The sequence below is a fragment of the Mya arenaria genome, chromosome 6 (assembly GCF_026914265.1).
Source record: "Mya arenaria isolate MELC-2E11 chromosome 6, ASM2691426v1".
Taxonomy (NCBI): domain Eukaryota; kingdom Metazoa; phylum Mollusca; class Bivalvia; order Myida; family Myidae; genus Mya; species Mya arenaria.
Genome location: NC_069127.1, coordinates 67,771,229 through 67,791,845, shown reverse-complemented (window position 1 = coordinate 67,791,845; position 20,617 = coordinate 67,771,229). Strand labels below are relative to the sequence as shown.

General features: G+C 34.4%; 2 protein-coding genes across 2 annotated transcripts; both read right to left on the bottom strand.

The window, feature by feature from the left end:
* Window positions 1–486: 486 nt before the first annotated feature.
* On the bottom strand, window positions 487–14,851 carry LOC128237986 (tyrosine-protein phosphatase 10D-like). The gene is made up of 13 exons (XM_052953562.1): window positions 14,767–14,851; window positions 14,467–14,593; window positions 11,757–11,824; window positions 10,044–10,146; window positions 9,293–9,380; window positions 7,138–7,228; window positions 6,403–6,479; window positions 6,155–6,289; window positions 5,075–5,197; window positions 4,245–4,408; window positions 3,734–3,869; window positions 2,947–3,022; window positions 487–587 (listed from the first exon to the last, which is right to left on the bottom strand). The coding sequence occupies exons 1-13, from the start codon at window positions 14,849–14,851 to the stop codon at window positions 538–540; spliced, it is 1,323 nt and encodes a 440-aa protein (XP_052809522.1). The 3' UTR covers window positions 487–537.
* A 1,045-nt stretch (window positions 14,852–15,896) lies between these two features.
* On the bottom strand, window positions 15,897–18,428 carry LOC128237985 (uncharacterized). The gene is made up of 5 exons (XM_052953561.1): window positions 18,325–18,428; window positions 17,298–17,474; window positions 16,964–17,107; window positions 16,547–16,692; window positions 15,897–15,983 (listed from the first exon to the last, which is right to left on the bottom strand). The coding sequence occupies exons 2-5, from the start codon at window positions 17,371–17,373 to the stop codon at window positions 15,897–15,899; spliced, it is 453 nt and encodes a 150-aa protein (XP_052809521.1). The 5' UTR covers window positions 17,374–17,474; window positions 18,325–18,428.
* Window positions 18,429–20,617: the final 2,189 nt, after the last annotated feature.

Genomic DNA, 20,617 nt, shown 5'->3' with positions numbered 1-20,617 from the left:
TACAATAGAAAAAGTTTATAACTCTTCTGTCTGTTGAATCCATTTATTAAGCACATGTTATAGTATATTTTATTTCACAAGCATTAGGTTCACAGAAGCGAAGTTTAAAACAGAACAAAGCAGAACTATATTTTATCCCAACAAACTAGACAGTTTCTTTTAATTGAGAAAAACACACAGCTCATATATTAGTAAAAAACATTAAAAGGATGGATCTTCTATGGCCAATATGCAAAAGATTGAAAACAATAGTGAGTTATTAGTTCGAGAAACATGTACATAACACTCATATCATGTAATGTGTTTATATCAGATGAATGTCATAGAATGGAAGAAGTAAAAGACCGTTTAACAATGACTGACACAATTCTGAAAATTGTTTGATCCATAACATTCTGGTTAAACAAGACGAATTATAAATGAACGAAAAACAACTATAAACAGACGTGTCACCGTAAAATTATGTAGTGTAGTATTATACATGTTAGAATTCCAAGATGCTATCATTCGTGTTGTCCATTTTTTTCATCATGTCAACTAACATTGTAGATGTTGTCTCCCCATAATCGTGAGTTGTTCGTACATATCTGAATAGACAAACAATAAAAAACAATTAAGGTGTTAGCAATATCAACCCAATATGTATTATTACTTTTATAGGCAGAACGCTCGAATATGTCTTATCTTTGTTGAGAACTTCCAACACGTTTAATCAGAAAGTTAATCAATGTTTCTCCTGCGAGCAGGGATAAGCCTAGCTCCCACTGTCAAGGAAACCATTTACGAATAACCTACTCTGGTAAATCGAGAAAAACCTTCGCACAGGCACAACTCTACATCCGTATTCCAAACGTGTCGGTGTGAAATCGCATTCACGCGATTTTAGTTCTACTATGTCTCCATGAACTGTTAGTGTTTTGTTCTATTTCTTCACAGTTCATGGCTCATTGCAAAAACAATATATCAAAAATATCATTCTTTTTATATTATTGGAACAAAAAATGGTACAAACGTTTAAACTGGACCATTTAACTTTGACTGTCCTAAACAGTAACAAAACATCAACATAGCTTCATTTCGCGGCCAACTCACGATGAAAAGGGGTTTACCAAGTGCCATTAATCCGGGTCAAGTTTTAATGTTTTGCTACTGAGCTTGTTTCTGTAGTTTTTTACATAATTATTGTAATTGTTTCTCTTCATTTAGCCCAATGGGTATCGCGATTAAAAGATAACTCGGTATCTCAATTGGCCTGAGATAAGTTAAGGTTCTTTGCGACGACGCGGTAACAATCACATTCAACTTCATTTTAAATAGGTTTGTTGCAGTTATATTCGTCAACAGGTTTTAAATCATCGCGTGATATATCAATAAAGTTATGAATCATGAATCAAGTCAAATAAGGGGCATTTGTACAAAAGTAGAAATCAATTTGATGACCTCGTATTTAATCAGGCGACCAGTCGCAGAAAGTCTCACGATAAGCAGTTCGTAGGTAGTTTTTAAAGTATTAAATTATACAATATTAGCAATGACTAATTGTTTAAGACGTTGTTTTGAAACGAGTGTATTAAAATAACATAGAACGTTCGTGCGAAAGCCAATGGTTGACTAAATAGAAATATAAAAAGTTGATGATTACTGCTGATGAACTTCATGGCACTATAAGATCGATAACAGGCGACCAAAACGATTGATCACGATTCACTGAAACGTTTTAGTATACTCGATGAAAATTATCTACGATTAGCTAGCGATTAGCAAAGTTTTGAAACGATAACAATTCACTTCGCTTTCTGCTGTGATGTTTAAGACAGTATTGTAGCAGCAATGTAAACAGACGTTCGTGTGGTCGTATAATCGCTCAGCTTCCGATCGTCAAATGTCGTAACCTACGACATTATCGGGACTTGTCAAACAAATTATCAAAATACACATGAAAGCCATCGTGAATGCGCCTCGACATATCTGAACGTATCATAAATAAACTATTGCGTATTTCACGTGATACGGGGACAATCGCGGTACGAATACTAAGCAATTGAAGAAAATATATTTCAAAACTCTGCCAATATAGACCAAAACTCGGCCAATATCACCATATGGACCATTTTTATTAGCTGCCGAAACTCGCTATATGAGAAATATGCTGAAAATTATTTCAAAAGGTAGCCAGTTTGTTTTCTATTTTACCGACTGTTGGAAAATTTTGTGCTTCGTTTAACCGTATTTGGAATTAATAGCCTATTTAGATACTTTAACCACTCTGAACGGTTTGATATTACAGTTGTATTTAACCCATTGGTGATATTTACGAGAATTATGTTTCTGTACAACGACAAAATGGACGACGAAGGTGAAGCATTTGACGTTATAGCAAACGATTTACGAAATAAAGACGAAAAGACTGTACAGCGCTTTATTCATAAGTATGTGCAATGTCACTAAAGGATGCGTGTCAAAATCAGCAAAATTAAGTCCAGAAAAGCAGACACCATGAATGAATAAGCGATAAACAGGCTTCAACTACACGTGTATAATAAAATTGAGGTAAGTTATAAGAATGTTTTTTTGAACCAAAATGTCGAACCATACGTAATAGTTAATTAGTAATATACTTATTAATTAGGTGATTTCATATTGGCCTAGTTATTTGTCCTCGGTCAGCTGTATACAGATAACCTCGGACAAATAACTGGGCCAATATGAAATCACCTAATTAATAACATTATATTCAAACAGTTTGTGAGCCATACCAATCATACGGACTACGCATGTTGCGACAGATATTGTCATGTTTGTCTCTGAATTTGGTGTTGTTCTATCGAGATATTTTGAATCGAGACCAACAGTGGCAAAACTTAATCACGAAAACACCATTCAAGACAGAATAAACAGTATCCCGTACATGCGTTCAATGTGTGTAACTTAAACAGGTTAACTTACGTTCCTCAACCTCTTCATAATTTCTGTCCGAGGTAATACACGCCTTCAGACACTCGTGGATAAAGATGAACTGGTCCTGGATATAAAATTGAATTTACCATTGTAAGACATGATCTCATTTAAAATAACTATAACAGTTACTTACTATAAACTCGACATTATTAAGATTACACAGCTTAATATTGCTTAGTCTGGACTATTTATATTGTTCCTTATCTGTAACATGAACTTGAATACGCAGGTGGTTCACCACAGGAAGTATAGACTAAACAAACACAAAACTTCACATACCTCAGCTTTGACCAAGTTGCCTCAGATGCTCCACCACGAAAGGTTTAGACAAAACAAGCACATTATTTCACTCACCTCAGTTTGGACCATGTTGTTGTAGATGCTCCACCACGGGAAGTTCGGAAAAAAACAAGCACATACGTAACCCGACTCTGTTAAGACCATGTTGCTGTAGATTCTCCACAACGGAAAGTTCTGACAGAACAAGCACATACGTTACCCGACTCATGTTGAACCATGTTGCTGCAGATGCTCCACCACGAAAAGTATGCACAAAACAAGCACAAAAGTTACCCGACTCAGTTTGGCCATGTTGCTGCAGATGCCCTACCACGAGAAATACGGACAGAACAAGTACATACGTTAACCTATTTAAGTTTGGACCATTTGCTGCAGATGCTCCACCGGGGGAAGTATGTACAGAACAATCCTATGCGATAGGCCACCTCTATTCGAAACCGTCAAATGAATAGACATACCAAGCACGTAAACCCACCTCAGTTTGGACCATGTTGCAACGATGGTTCTTCATATCAAGCACGAGTTTGTATACGTCTACGTCGTCATGGTGACGGATGTGTTGCAGTAGGTGGTCCACAACGATAAATGTCCCCGTCCGACCTACTCCAGCGCTACATTTAAGAGTTGTAGATCGGAATAATATCACTCTTAACGAAAATGTGTATAATGCACTTTAATATTAATATCAAATTTACACTTGTCTTTGACCAATGAAAAACTATTTTCGAAGGTGACATTGGTAAAATAACGATAATGTACCAACACATGATCGCCATAAGGAAGAGGATTAATTAAAAACTGCCATATTTGAAACCAAAAAACAAACAAAACAAGCAATACACGGTGTCATGTTTTAGGTAAGTCATGCATAATGTCGGTAGTGAGGGTTTAAGAACATACTGATCTTCGAGAAAGATAGTGCAGGTAAATGCACCGCATAAGCAGAAACAGGAAATTGACACTTTTGATATACAATCCCAGCCCACCTGCAGTGCACAACCATTGACGCCTTGTGCCTTGTGCCACGTTGACGCTTATTGTGATCTTTCACCGTCTCCAGAAACTCCAGGAGCATTTCCGGAAACTCAGGGCAGCCCATATCAGGCCACTTCAGATAAGCGAACTGACGGACAGAACGCCGTTCCCCCTTCTGGAATGGGAACATTAGGGGCGTTGACAAGCGGGGAAACAACACAACCGCATATGCATTGGAATTATAATTTAAATGTTCATATTTTAAACACGAATGATACAAATCTAGGTTGCTCCCCCGAAGGCATTCGTGCTTACTGGCAAAAACATGTATCTATGCAACTTTTCAACTACATCAGGTCATACAACATGCCAATAAAACCAAGTAAGATGGTGTTGGTGAAGACAAATGGAAGAAATATTTGTATGCGATAAAACACTTCCTATAAATCCAGTTTAAATAATAATTTAGTGTACAAACTAAGGGCCCGTTGAGTGACGACGTGCATCAATGCCGCTACGGACCCAAAGTCAGGTAATTAAAGGTAATAGAAGCGCTTTAACTTCCTTCTTTTACTTCCTGAGCATTTGTAGAGTTTGTGTACTAGTAGGTTGGAGTACTTTATAGGACTTTGTATCTAACTTACTTGTTTAATGACATCAACTGAATATCAAATTTTAAACAAATTGAAAGTATTTAATTCAGTTTAAGTCAAGACAAATTTAGCTACAAGCAAACGTTCTGTCTAAATAAATTAGACTTAAAAGATCGCAATCAAATTCGAAAACAAATGCTATGACAACTGATACATAATTCTGCAAAAGGGTGAACTCAAGAACTCACTAATTTGATTTCGAAGATTCTGAGTGTGTAGTCGGAGAGGTTGGACTCTGACGTCACCGAGACAACCAGGTCCCCGTAATACTTCGGCTTATACACATCCGGCCAATATTTGTCACACTTGATCTGCAGAAACACGAATATTTAGATGTATTTTACTAATGCAAACATTAAAACGTTAAGGCACCAAGCTCATTTATAAAACAAAAAAAGTGCTTAGAATGGTAGTTTTGTTTTTGCTTTAAAGGCAGCAAAGGGCAGATGATTTTATAACAGAAAAAATATTGAGTTAGTGATACAAGTCTTGTATTGTACATGTGATAACATAATGAGTGCTTGAGTAAATGGAAAGAGAATTGCAAAATAAGGCGCCAAAAATGAAACAATACTAATATTTTCTGTTGTTTTTCCCTTTTTTAAAGTTTGTATGACTTAAGTAATAGTAATTTATGATCAACGAGAAAGAAAGAATTGATTTAAACAAATAAATATAATATGTTTCCAAAGAAAACTGAGTCAGCTACCTTTTAATTCTTCCTGGTGTTTGAAGTGGTGTAACGTTATCTTATTGTAAAATTTCATTTATCACATTAGCCAATGGGCAGAAAATATAGTTTTGTATGGAAAAATGTTTTAAAATTTAGTAAAACATTTTTTGTTGATCTATCTATCTATCTATCTAGAAAAATAATTTCTAATAATCTTCAATTATGCAACACCAACAACAACTACAGGTTTATAGATTCAGATTTTCACGGATTGGCGCTGTATAACCTAGCATATAAACTTTTGCTATTTTTCGTTTCATTTTAGAAAATAAACATACATAACTTTGCCTTAGAAATAAGAATAGTAATACGCATTTGAAATAACAATTATATTCTGTTAAGCATTGTTTAATGAAAGATGTATACAAAATATTCCCTGTTATCGTACTGAGTATGTGTAAAATTAACCACTGAATAGCTATTTTCTGTCCTTTATTCAAATTATTAAGTTGTGATTGTTTTAAGCCTTTGTCGGTATATGTTATTTTCGATTTTAATTAACACATTATATGGCAACTGTGTGAGAATTTGTTACTCTTCCGTTTTCCACAAGCTTCGTCAGCATAACAATCGTGTCAACATTTTGCTCCCACACCATTCGCCAGAAATCGTCAAAGGTCGCCTGCATCGGACCCTGGGTGGCAATATACGCGCGTGGGGATGTGTAGCCCTGTGATAAATTACAGTCATATGAAAATTCTTTCGAGTATACGTTTATTTTCACTTCATAAACATACCAATATTTAAAGTAATTAATACATATAAAAATCAGGCGTCACGTACCGGAACGTAATTGGCATTTATATAGTCAGATCCCCCAACATTGTCTGACGGTCCAAGTTTTACTCGCGAGTGGTCGTCTAAAGGTAAAACAATAGAATACTCAGGCCTTTTTAATGAAATCTTTATCATTATAAGGCCAGTAGTTTTTTAAATGTAGCCAAATTACATACTTAAACTTGATTTTAAAAATTAAAATTTATCGATATTATCATAGAGATAATTTTCTTTAAATGTCTCAGAACTCTTCAATATAGTTATATAACACAAATTATACCAAACCAAAAATGGTTTCATTAGGATGATAAGTTATATGAAACGAAATAAAATTCAAGAAACTTGGGCTCAGGACAAGCACAGTAGTCTTAATAAATCCGAAGCCCTCTTTACAAACTCAAGTTTTAAGACCTAACAGATACATAACATGAGACACATCGCTACAACACAGTCAACATTAAACACATATCAAAATATCGTCATAGTTAATGTAACGGTAACTGCATATGTATGACCAGTGAAAACGTAGAAAAACTAAGACCTCTTGTTAGGGCTAATTTGCAGTCTCCCAAACCCACATTTGTCCCAACATTAATCAATTAGAGGACATCTAAAAGTACATAAGTTATAGCCGCGTGATTAAAAAATATTGTTATACAATTATATCAATCATGACTTACATATCTAAATCAATAGTTAAGGAAAACCCAAAACTAAAACTTCAGAGAGTGACATACTTACATGGAATACTGTATGTGTATCGATTTTTCGCTCGGCAATTCTGAGATTTAGCAACTGTACAAGGGTGTTTAGGTCTTGGTTCCTTAATATGCTAGTTATATATGAAACAAAGGAGTTGTTATATTCATTTATAAACTAAAATTGGAGGATAAAAACAATATGCATAACAATAAGTGTCCTGGTGATCCTAAAAGTTTGCACCTTGTGCTTTATATAGGTTTGGAAAAACTAACTATATGCAAACCTGTAGTAGACATTTCTGTTCTAACGACAATTTAAACAAGCAAATTCGTTGAATTGATATCCTCCGCCTGATCAGGCAAAGAAGATGATATCAAAATTAAGTGATGGTTAAATATTCCAACAGACACATGAACTACGGCTGCAGAATGATGGACTCTTATGAACTTCGGCTATGAGAAATGGATTTGTTTACAAATTATTTGAAATAAAATAATATTGTATAAAGTGTATCGTTACGATTTGACCTAGTAACCTAATTGTTTACCCAACGTTTATACCCAGTTCAAAACAATCATCAAGGCAAACATTCTGATTAAGTTTTATGGAAATGGATCATTAATATTAACAAGTAAATAGCCTTAAGAATGTTTACATGTTTGTTTTCTGAGATATGAGTGTGCTAGGTTTTGAACTCAAACTAATCGAAAACTTCATCGAGGCAAAACATTGTGACTAAATTTCTTGAATATTGGACCCTATATATTGCCTTTATTCGTTCCCAAGATTTCTCTAAGATTTGACATTGTAGCTTAGTTCTGTCTCCAGGTGACCCACTTTTAAAGTCCGCCAAGACCACATTAAGGAGAACATTCTGACCATTGTTTAAACAAAGCCTGACCAATCAAAGCGATTGTTTGGTTCTACAAAGACAACATCAAGGGGAACATTCTGACCATTGTTGGAAGAAAGCCTTACAAATCAATATCAATATTGTTTTCTGAACATTAGTTTTCAGAGATTTGACCTTGTGTCATAGTTTCTGACCTCATCTGACCTAGTTTCAAACTAGTCAATGATTTCATGAAGTAAATTATTTTGATCATGTGTATAATTATTGAACCAGATCTATTTCCTATAGTATACTGACATGTTTTTTCTACTCTTCGACCCCATGTGGCCCACCTTTACATATAATGATACTTCATAAAGGATAAACTACTGTCCAAGTTTGAACATTATCCGACAAATCATTGCCATGATATGGTTCATTACAAAGAAACATGTGTCTAATATTTTTGACTTGATCTTGTGACCTAGTTATGAACCAATTTGACCCTGTTCAAAACCCAGTGAGATTTTATTAAGGTTAACCTGCAGTCCAAGTTTGAAAAAAAAAATTTGACAAATCATTACCATGAAATTGTCTCAGACAAACCCACATAGTTTTTTATCACACGTGACTAAGTTTAAATTGTCTAAGAGTATATCGAGGGGAACATTTTGATTAAGATTGATGACTAGTGGACTAAATATAATGCCCTTAGTGTGTTGGATTAGAATTATTCTAAGATTTGTTATTGTGTCTAGGTTTTGACCTAATGTCGAAGAAAACAATCTGCCCAAGTTTAAAGATAATCTAACCAATCCCTTCCATGATATGATTCCGATTACATTGGCGCTGACACAAACTTTTAAGTTTGACCTAGTGACCTAATTTATTTTATCACATGTGATCCCGCTTTAAATTGAATCAAAAACAATGCCTGTATTGTCGTCCAACGATTTTTTTAAGAATTGACCTAGTAACCTACTTTTTGACCCGATGTGACTCACTTTTACAAGCAGTCGATAGTTCATCAAGGGTAACGATCTGACCACTTTTGAACATCATCTGACAAAGTCCTACAAAGATATGGTTTCGGACAGAAAACTATGAGGAATGATGGAATGACAGACAAACAACGCCAAAACAATATCCCTTTCCCAAAACTCACGGCTTGGCAAGAGATAATAAATATCGATTAATAAAACTATTTGGAAAAAACTTCTATTTAATGGTTGATTCAAGGCGAAATCCTAGAAAATCTAATGATCGTAATCAAGAGACTCGTATGAATATTGTATTCGCATGTTCAGCGTGCAACATGTTAAAAATGTTTGTAATTAAAATAGAGGATAGTGCGAAAGAAACCTTGTAAGCATCAGCAAAGAGAAGATCACTGTCCCTGTGCATCTTCTCTACAAAGGCTGGAAACTCAGTCAGTTTTACTGGACCATGTCTGAAACAAGAGACTCATTGACTGTCTTCTCACTTATAAGTTGCAACACAGCCATTTTGGTCTAAAGTTGATACTTTGCTCGACATAAAATACAATTGTAGTTCAATAAATATTCAGTGCATTAGTGAAACGTTCTTTATAAATCAAAGTTACCGACTCTAGTCCAAAACATCCACTGATGCGACTCAAATTAGTTTTAAATGATGAACGAGTTCGATCAAAGGGAATATCCGATCACGAAATGTATCTAGTATACTATTAGTTCCGATACAAATTCTAAAACGAATGAGCACATTAAAAAGCAAATGGCAAAGCAATTATTACAAGTATACAGCTCCAGGTAGTGCTATCGTTTGTATTGCCCCCATTTCAACGAATCGTTCACTGGATGTATGTGTTATGCTTTCTGTGTCCTTTTTGAAACAGCTGTGAAAGGGAAATTGCTCTTGATGTAAAATGAATATCATTTCAATAAACACACACAAGTTTGTCGCATGCACATCAAAAGCATAACATCCATAAACAGTTTGTCTTTTCTTCAAGCAGAATGGTAAGAATAAGTGTTGTAGTATTGCAACATGTCTACATGATTGAAGTGTGAGGTAAGTGTTGCCTGCTTTTAAAATGTTCAGAACACATCTATAACACATAAGGTTCACTTACGCTGCTTGTCTCCTTCTCATTAAGAAGACCACCAAAACAACTAGGACTAGCACAACAACCGCTGACACCGCTCCGCCCACAAACGCCGCCGTCATGTTAGGCGCTATAATTATTAATTGCACAGTCCTTGATATCTTTGTGAAGAAAATGGCAAACAATAATTAAAAAGAAATGTTAAGTCAGTGAATTAATTATAAGTTTTCACTATACTTTTAAATTTAACGGACATTCATTCAAATTAATGCCTAAATGCGAACGCATTGCCACGACCTTCAATGATATTATTTTTCAGAAATAATCAACTAAAACAATGACAATCATGTACTAGTATTGAATTACTGTAACTTAGATTTATAACAGTTTCTAAATTTAATAAAACTAAAAAATAAATAATTAAACATCTAATACATTATATTTTCAACTTTTGAAACTGTTTTCATCTAATTAAATAATAGGTCACTATTTAAAATAGTTAAAGTACTTTCCATATATGTTAATCAGAATAAAATATTAAAGATTCCAATACACGATAGAAATGACTACATTATTAAGCCATATATGATTGCTTTTGACGGTATGAAATCGATAAAAACGACAGGTATGATTATGTGCTTAAAATAGAGAAAACATGGATAGAACGTTCCTCAAGCACTCAAGAAATCACTTGAAAGTGTTTTAAGTATAGAAACCTTAAATCCAATCATAGTAATAATATTGTCTTTGTTGTCACAACATGTCACTGGTAACGTATATTTTGATAAAACTATGTATATACTTCATAGTGTGAGTCTAAGGTTGATTTAAATGGAGGTTTACATGCATATGTTTATACCGTTACAAAACAAGACAGGTTCCATATGTAATATATTGGTCATAATCATATATGATCAAATCCGTTTCAAACGCCGAGGAATAATTTTGATCAATATTGAGTGTTTACATGCAGAAACAAAACTTTGTCGTCATTCATTCCACTGTTTAATAATAAGGATTTTCTTAATTTTAAATATATGAAGAAGAAAAAGCATTCACCTGCATTGCGATTGTTAAGACATTAAGTTTAAGCAGAACGGTATTTCAGTTGAATATCATTTTTTATTAAAATTATACAAAAATGCAACGGTAGCTGAAAAACGAACAAATTATAAGAATGTAACAAAGACCAAACACCAATAACCTGTACCTGAAACAAGTATTTTCACTGTGAGAAAGAGAAAAAAATAGACAAACAATATTCAGTTGTGAACGACGTACAATAACTAAATGGACAATGGCTTTAACATAATAATTAAAACATCTTTTGTAAATTCGTTAATGTTAAATGGAGACAAAGGGTGTGGTGGCATATAACTGCCGTAAGATAACCTGATAGCGTGCGCGAATTGTTTCGTGTTAACCATTTAATTTTCGCGATAATTATTGAATTATTTAGATAATATTCGTAACTTATTAAGTGGATTCCGCAAACCATAACTAGTTAACCTGTTTATGTTGTACAGCCAAAGAAAGGTAAAAGGTTGCAGTTCTTGGCACTTTCAAGGCAGTTTTGAGTCTTATGATATTCATCTTACAGATAAAGTTTCGCGAATATTAACTAGATAGCTAGATAAGTATCGCGAAAATTAAGTGGTTAACACGAAACATTCGCGAACGTTCACAGGTTATCTTACGGCAGTTATATACCAAGGGAGATCTCGTTAATATTCAAGTTACCTGTTTTTATTGGTTGTGAGTATACAGTTTCGGTGCAGCCGTAGTCCGTACATACAAAGGATTTTACTCTGAAAGAAACCCAATCGCATTTTTGAACAATGACGCTTTGTTGAACCGTAATTTCCACACAAAGTCATACGAATATGTCACACGTGTGACACATTCGTACGAGTTCTTCACATGTGTGGGACAAATTCGTAACCACATCAAGATAATGTGTTGCGTGCAAGACCCAGGACCATGGATCGACGACAGGGTCACAATTCAGTATTGGACATTTTATTTATGTAACGTGTATTGAATGTGCCGTTTGTGTTGACTAATAGTTTTGAAAATGATATTTGTTCCCTACTGGGTAACTGTTGACCTCATCCGGACAGCACGTATATCTCATTTTTCAGCCTCGCCGACTGAAGGGCATGGTCACCATTCAAGGTAACAGGATTGTGTGTCTGCCCCAGCAGGCCTAAACCCTTTGAAGGATTTCCTCAAACTTTGGTCAAATGCTCAACGAATCAAGACGAAATGCAGAAACAATGTCCAAGGAACACTAGCTCAAGGTCAATGTCAACATTTAAGGATAGAGGCCAATTGTATAAAACTGGTTAGTTCTGATTTGTTCAAAGTGTACCCAATAATTACTATTATCCAATAACATTATCTAATTTCACAATTTGAAGAACATATGGAGAACTTAGCCAATGCTTATAAACTTGGCTGCAGGTTTCTAGCTTACACCCGACGTTAAGACGACATGGGGATTTTGATCACATCGTCGCCTACCATAATTTAACTTCGGGTTAACGTCGGAGCACCGACGTTGTACGGACTAATTATATATGTCATGTTTTTCCGGTCCAGATAAAAAAATCAACCCAAGGGCACCTGGGTTGCCAGGTAACGAGGCTTTCCGAGTTTGTGGCTACGGAGCGTACCTGAGGCTCGGACTTTTCTATCAGTACCGGACACACATGATTGATATTTATAAATGTACAAGCATACCTAAAATGACATAGAAAACCATATGTTTGAACCACCAAAAAGCGTGTGCGATGATTTTTACTGTCGTCATGACGCACACTAATTTGTATTCATTGTATTCATTTGTGGGTTTAGAAGTTCCTAAAAATATAAGGTACTTAAGGGTTATTCTGTCTTGTTTTAAAGCTATATATTTTGTAAAGTTAACGTTTATGGAAATCCTTTAATGAAAAAGCATAAATATGCTTACATAAAGTGTATGATTAAAGAAATAAAAAGTAGTGCGTCACAGCGCGTGACTCATCTAGCATGGGGGGGGGGTGATATATAGTTATAGATTATAAGAGTACCTTCCATGGCCGAGATTTATCCGAACCCGAGCGTATGGTGTTTTGCGTAAACGATGTTTACCGAGTTTTCGCAGAACACTCTGCGCGAGAGAAGGGATGAACCTATCTTACACGAGCGGCTATGGTAGAAGCTTTGTCCCCCACCTCAGTTAAACGAACAAAACATGTCTTTTTCGCTGGAACTCTTTTGTGCGTAGTGAAAATAATATAATATATATGTGATACTTCATGGTTGTAAAGGATATGAGCGCAGTGATTCAGATTATGTAAAGATAAATTCATTCTTTAAATAGTTCTGAGAAGAGGGCAGCATTATTTCGGAGCGCGAAAACTTATTTTACGTATTTTTAATTATTGCCACCAGACAAGGTTTCCACTATGCTATAAACGACGGTCTTCAACAAGGGAGGTAATTCTGTGATGACAATAAAAAAGGAGTTCCATACGGGTACTTGTTTTATCTATGGCCGTGGGCAAGATAAAAATTTCCAACATGGCCAAATGTTTGGATCTACTTATCTGACTTATTTCACAATTTCAACTTCAAGAACTCATAAAATCTGGAGGTTGAAATCATGAATTCGTGGATTTAAATTCGTAAAACCATGATTTCTTTAAGTTTAAATTGTGAATTTAAATTACGTTTATCATCATAGCACTAGCCCAAAACATAAACCATAACTATACACAATTTTAATAAAAGTGCTTTACTCTAAAATCTCTATAATGCACAGGAAAGCATATAATCTACACATAATAATATAATATATAAATTCTGAAATCTAGTAAAATAATCGTATTTTATAGACATTGAAAGCCATATAAAATACGAAAATATGAAAATTAAGGTTCATAAACGCTTATCGCGATATGCGACATCTGTTTTTTATAGAAATGTTTACCATTCATTTTTGGAATATGTTATATTTCATAAAGGTATTTTGACCAACAATGAACGGAATAGGCTTTGTGTAATTGCTTTCGCGGATTCTTCCTGTTGTCGCATTCCACACTGCGGAATTTCGCCTGGATAGTTAAGAAATTCAATCGCATTGAAATGGATAGTTTATTTAGCGACATCCGGCTCAAAACGGTATCCACAAAAAGTCTAAATCTTAACACATCCGGATTAAACTTAAATATAAATTTGCAAATAAAAAAAATATTCAGTAACTGAAACCCTAAACATCCATACAAAATAAACGTTTAAGTATCAATGGAAGTAACGGAATCGTCCCCGACAATGTCAAATACGAGTACTTATTTTTTTTTGAAATTATCATAAACGATATATTTAGTTTAAACTCGCATTCGTTCAAGCGGATAATTGAATGTATTGAATTGTAAAAATGGTAGTAAAAACTAAATAACCCATGTACTTGAAAGAGCGTCCATCAGGTAAAGGCCCATTGCAATATTCCTTTGTTGTAGAAGGACCATGGCATGCGTCATTTCCAATCACAAATATGTTTGAACCATCTGTTGAAGAACGCTTACGCCGATTCCCTGAAAAGAGAAAAAAATGAGTTTGAAATTTATGATATAATTGGTTTTTCGAACCGATGGAAAGTTAAATTTCTTCACATGTTTCAATACATGAGATCAATAGAGTATTGTCAATATATGTTTGTGTGTGTTAATTGAAAATTGAAAACTGTGTTCATAATTAATTTAGTTACTGTTTGCGCACGGCGGCTTCCAATTTGGCTTTGTGGCAATATATGGTGGAATATTGTTTAAGCCGTCTACTAGAAACCAGTTCATGTACGTGTCATCGATCTTCTTTTGAAAGTCGTCTCTTGAACCAGCAAATGCTGTATCTAAAATGAAAAATAATGGAAACTGAATGAGTCAAGCAGAGCACGTTCATACTATAAATGATATGCTATTAAATATGCTAATAAAGCATGGACTTGACTTGGTTAGTGTAAAGGATTGGTTAACTTTAAAAAGACATTAAAGCCCAGCAACTAATAGTCTACTGCAGCTAATTTGTTAAACCATTGCTGCCGTTGCTCCGAACGAAAAACCTGTAAGTTGCAATTAGAGGGTGGTAAACAGCCAATTTTAGTTACATATTTTTTCCAAGTCCGTGTTTTCCTTTTTAAATGGATATGTTTCAAAAGAAGGTGTTCTTCTTTAAAAAGTTAGTTCTTAAATTGTCTGTTGTTTTTTTAGGTTTCGTCTAGGGTAACGACAACACAAGGAGACAAAAAACGGCAGAATTACCGTTAAAACTAAATTCTACTTTTTGGGTGAACGGTTATATCTGTTTCTGCACGTTAATTTTATCAGAAAAGAGCATACATGAAAGTTTGTATCACCACAGAAACGTATTTATAAAACATGATTAGATATGCCGTTAACCTCTCGCTGCCTCATCGGCTTCTGCAACAACAATGCCCCACATAGTTGGTGGTCCGTTACTGGTATTGCATAGAAACTGTGCAAGTGGAAGAGCTACTGCTATCTGCTTCTCGTCATTGTCAACAGACACGGACGCCTTTAGCATCAATGGATTCTTGCTTTCGTCAACTTTTATCGGAGCTGCAGAAGTGTACTATGTATGTTTTCCATTCGTAATTTAAAACTCTTATGAAGTAAATGTAATGATATGCCATAGTGAATTGATCACTTATTGTTATCAAGCTAGTTGATATCTGAACGTTTACAGTTTACATTTTTTATTTAGTAAACTCGTTATTGACCTTTTCTTACAGTTCTAAGTTTGCATTGCAAATGAAATATATGATGTGGAACACTTGAAATATACCAATATGCTCGTACTCAGAAACGACATAATGCATTCTTATAAATACGTGTCTTTACCTCCAGGTTTCACAGTGATCTCTTCATGGACAGCTTCTCCAGGCCCTACACTTGTACAAGCTTGTATCTGTGATGGCATATACTTGTAGTATGAGTAAGTTTGTTGAACGATTTAGGGCAGTAAAAATAACAATCAAAAAAGGAAATCAGATATACACAAAAACATAAATAAATACAAACAATCTGATCGAACACAAAGTGCATTAACGAGTCATACGTAAGACAAAATACGTAATTTGTCAATTGTTACATTCAAAGACTTTAAACTAATTTATAATTCAACGCTTGTGAAACAATGTGTACCATCCCGCTTTTTGGCATGATATAGCTTTGCATTTTGAGGAAAGTATGCTCAAACAAACTAACCGACACATTGTAGCTACCAATTACATTGTGAAATACCGTCTTGCTCCTTGTGTTTGGACCAACATGTACCTCAATCTAAGAAACAAAGCAGTTAAAAAAATAAGAAATAATATGTGCTTTGCACCATTAGCAGCTGTTTTTAATGCAAATCCTAATCAATATTTTTCTATCGAGCGACAGTTTTTCTGGGTGTAAACTAAGAGAGGAATATCAAAAAAGAATAAATGTATTATTTACGCGTATAACATGAAAAAGCTAACTTGCCTGTTCACTTTGATAGTGGATTACAAATCCTGTTAAGATGCCGTTTAAATCCCGCTCAGTAGGTCGAGTCCAGTCAATACGGAAGTTTCGTACCTCCAATACGTTGTCTTCAGGTATTACATCGAATTGCGCAACAGGTCCAGGAACTTCGGTGTATAATAAATAGCTATTAAATGCACGATTAAGATGTCGGGTACCTTATTACAGGCCATTTAAGCCTTTACTAATTGGTCCATGGCCTTCCTAGTTATAAATCTTATACTTTTCACACACACACACACACACGCACCCACGCACGCACGCACGCTCGCACGCATGCATGTACGCACACACGCACACACATGATTAAATTAAAGCAACTTTATGCATGTGTATTCTAAAAGAAACACGCTCTGTCATTTATAATAAACCCCTTACCGGCTTCTGCAGTTATAAATGTTTTCTTTTCGGAGCTTTTTGTTAATTCGCCAACACGTTCATCAAACGTAATTGCTTCAACAACAATGTCGTACTTCCAATACGCGTCCAGTCCAGGCACATTGCATTCGGTCGACAGCTTGTCTTTAGCATACAAAGGGAAAATAGAAATAGCATTAAAGCTATAGAAACAAAAATTCAAACAACATGTTATAGAATATATCATATTATTCCTTTCTGATACGTTTTATATTTTTTTATACATACTTGACCACTACATATTTAAACTAACTTTGTTAAATAGTGTTTGATTAACAAATTTATTGCAACTTACCTGTCCAATCACCAACAGCAGTTGTGCACGGCGGAATAATGATGGAACCATTAGTTAAATCGTTTATTAGCACCATATACTTTGTCGGACCATTAAAATGATCAGCCTTTGCCCAGTTAATCAGTAGAGAAGACGCTGTTTTATTTCCCGTGTAAACACCGGTGGGTTTGTCTGGATCTTATAAAAATCAGTTTGAATTACATTTAAATAAATATACATTGGTATCAAAATAAAAATGGTGCCTTGTGGGAAGAAGATACATATTTGTATAAACACACTGGGGGAACTATGTGAGAATAAGGGGGGGGATTTCGCTGTAAAGATTTTTGTAAAGATAAAAGCCATATCCGTGTATGCAATCTTTGAGCGTTAAGGAGTGATGTTCGGTTAAAGAAGCTAAACTACTTCAGTGTGTGTTCAAAAGTTGTTTGTATCCTTACGAAATTTGATCGCCAATAAAAATACATTGTCTGCCAAAATGTTTCAGACCATAAAAATAAGAAATAAGTATGGCCTTTAAAGATATATTATTCAAAAAGTTACAAACTGAAAAAAATGGCACTCAATTAAGCTTTTTAAGATGCAAAAAAATTGTGTTTTTTTTTAATATAAAACAATTTAAAATTAGCAATAATATACAGAAAACTACAGGGACAAGCCTAGTAATCAAAAAATCAAATATAAGACAAAACAGGGATCGAAAAAGCTTTACCGAAAATGTTCGGCTTTGAAAGGTCAGAAATAATCGTATTCACTGGAACACAAGTCTACCTGCGGCTTAAACTATACATTTTAGTTTTGAAAGTGTCCAGCAATTTTTCCTATGCATTTGTTTTTAAAATTCGACATTTCATACTGTCTAATCGTAGAATCCCCAATATGTCAAAAATATTCAAACATTTAAAAAAAATACATATGGTAAGATGGCCAATGATTATAAGCTTAAACGACACAACCGTCGAATAAAATAATTAAGATTTGGCCCTTTAAAACCCATTTTATTTTAAAGATGTTTAAAAAAACTTACAGTCAATATTCGTCCTGAATGAAACATTCGAGTTTGCGCCTTTGCCTGCGCTGTTCCGTGCATAAACATCAACGTTGTAGGTTCTGTATGGAAGTAATTCAGATATGGAAATGTACTCGTTAGTTCCACCTATTTCGTACCATTTAATGAACGTACTTTCATTTTGTCCATATGTTAACAATTTTGTTATGATAATTGAATATCCTGTTAGTATTCCGTTTGAAAAACAAGGCTTTGTCCATGACACTCCAACACTCTTTGAAGACACATTTTCGTATTGAAGTTGTTGTACTGATCCGGGATCTATCAAAGAAATATACAATTATATGTATGTTCACAATTTGTAAAGAAAGCGACTCTATTATTACTGATTTCTCAACTAGGTTGGTATTTGATTAGTGTTTTTTCATGATATGGTAAGTAAACAAAGGTTCTTGTCTGACTGACCTCTTAAATCAGGAATACGCTTGCTCGTGTTTTAGTTTTATCTTCAACATAACTACGCATATTCAACTTAAAAAACAATTATCTTAAAAAATACATACTCTTCTCCCTTGTCATTACTGATATTACATCTGATGGTTCTCCTGTGGCAATTTTATTTGTTGCTTCTACTGTTAGATTGAATTGCCAATATGCATGCAAATTGTTCTTAGAGTACTTTGTCAGGGGATCAAATTCGACACCATAACGTTCGTTATGCAGAGGACCAAAACCTCCACAAATTTGTTCATAGTAAGCAGCCTTAAGAGTGTAATTTAACACTATGCCATTGCGTTCGTTGGGAGGATTCCATTGAAGAGTGAACGAGTCGTGGGTCGTGCTTGCATTCAATTCCACTGGCTTACCGGGAACTTTAAGTATGTAAAAATAACAAAAATTGCCTCCTTAGTCTATAAGTTTTACATATATAACACTTATTTTTGTAATCATGTTTATATCGCGTGTTATTAAATTTGACAATATTAAAGTTCAACATATTATACTATATACAGAAATAGTTCAATAAATGTAATAAATAACTTTGTGAACTGAGGCAAAGTATTTAATTTAAAAAAATCGCTCTATATAGTAGACATAATTGGTCATGTTTGATTTATTTCAATTGTTGCAAGATAAGTGTGATCTTAATATAGCTGTACCGTCTTCTAGTGTCGCAAACGTAATGGTCGAAACACCTCCTGGTTTGGTCGTGTAAATAACAATATGCACTGAGTAATCTCTGAATGGATGAAGCTGTTGAATGCTCCATGAAAGGGATGTGTTCGTTTTATAAAACATTTCAGAATGGGATTTGATACACGTATCTGGAACCTAAAATCAAATTTGAGACCTTTACATTATCATCATATATTAAAAGTCATGTAATTTAGTTTACAACGAAAAAATCATTCGACATCAGACATATTGTTCTTGGGGCTAACAAACTGAAAATACTGAGCTTTATACTTGTTACGCTTTTCGTAATGCGATTTTATCGTTTTGATGAAGTTAGTCTAGCGTCATATGTTTTCGCTAATTGTTGTGAAATCCTATGTCTTGTCACGGGAGCATATATGACTGAAACATAACCATTTATTTTAACTTTGATTTGCCTAATCTAAATGGTTGAAGCATGTTTTGGCTTGAATTGGTGTTGTTCTGTTTGATGCAATCACCCTTTATATTCCTCTGGTCATTGATAAGAACAAACCATGAATACATGAATACGACTTGCTAAATGGTTTAATATTTCTGTGTATTATGTCCTCATAATTTTGGTACGATAAACTAAACTTTTTCAGAAGTATATACGCTTTATGTGAAATTGACGAGGTGTAGAATGTGTAAGGATCATTCCTTTTTGTCTAGCTCTTGTACAGTAACCGGATTTCTGATATAAAAGTTGCCATGTAAACTACACTTTATTTTATTTCAAACCTCTGGGTTGTTGAAACAGTTTAAGTTTACTTTCTTTCTATGAATACGAAATGCATCAAAAACATGACACAGTGGTTTTTCAGTGGATCTACAAAAGCCGTTCAGATAGAAATGGTTCAAGAAGCTGGTAACAATTTCAAACATTTTTGACAATTAATGACAAAATATGAAGTATCATTTTATATTGAAGGCTCCTCGTAGTTGATTAAATCGGGTAAAATCAGTGGAATAAAGGTGAAGATACAAAAGGTGACAGTTGATTCACTTAGTTTTGATAAAAAGCAACACATTAACTGTGTAATCCCATAGCGACTGTTCTTTTCCAAAATGCTTAAGTAAGGTAGAAATTTTGCTTTCATAGCTATACAAGTCC

Coding starts and splice junctions, on each gene's coding strand:
- LOC128237986 (XM_052953562.1), bottom strand. CDS start 14,851: ATGAACTGGTTTCTAGTAGACGGCTTAAACAATATTCCACCATATATT. Junction 11,825..14,466: donor CCTGATGGACGCTCTTTCAA/GTACATGGGTTA, acceptor GGTTTCTTTCAG/AGTAAAATCCTTTGTATGTA. Junction 6,480..7,137: donor ATACACATACAGTATTCCAT/GTAAGTATGTCA, acceptor TTTTACCTTTAG/ACGACCACTCGCGAGTAAAA.
- LOC128237985 (XM_052953561.1), bottom strand. CDS start 17,373: ATGGTGCTAATAAACGATTTAACTAATGGTTCCATCATTATTCCGCCG. Junction 17,108..17,297: donor TGCTGTTGGTGATTGGACAG/GTAAGTTGCAAT, acceptor TGTATGCTAAAG/ACAAGCTGTCGACCGAATGC. Junction 15,984..16,546: donor TCCACTATCAAAGTGAACAG/GCAAGTTAGCTT, acceptor ATGCCATCACAG/ATACAAGCTTGTACAAGTGT.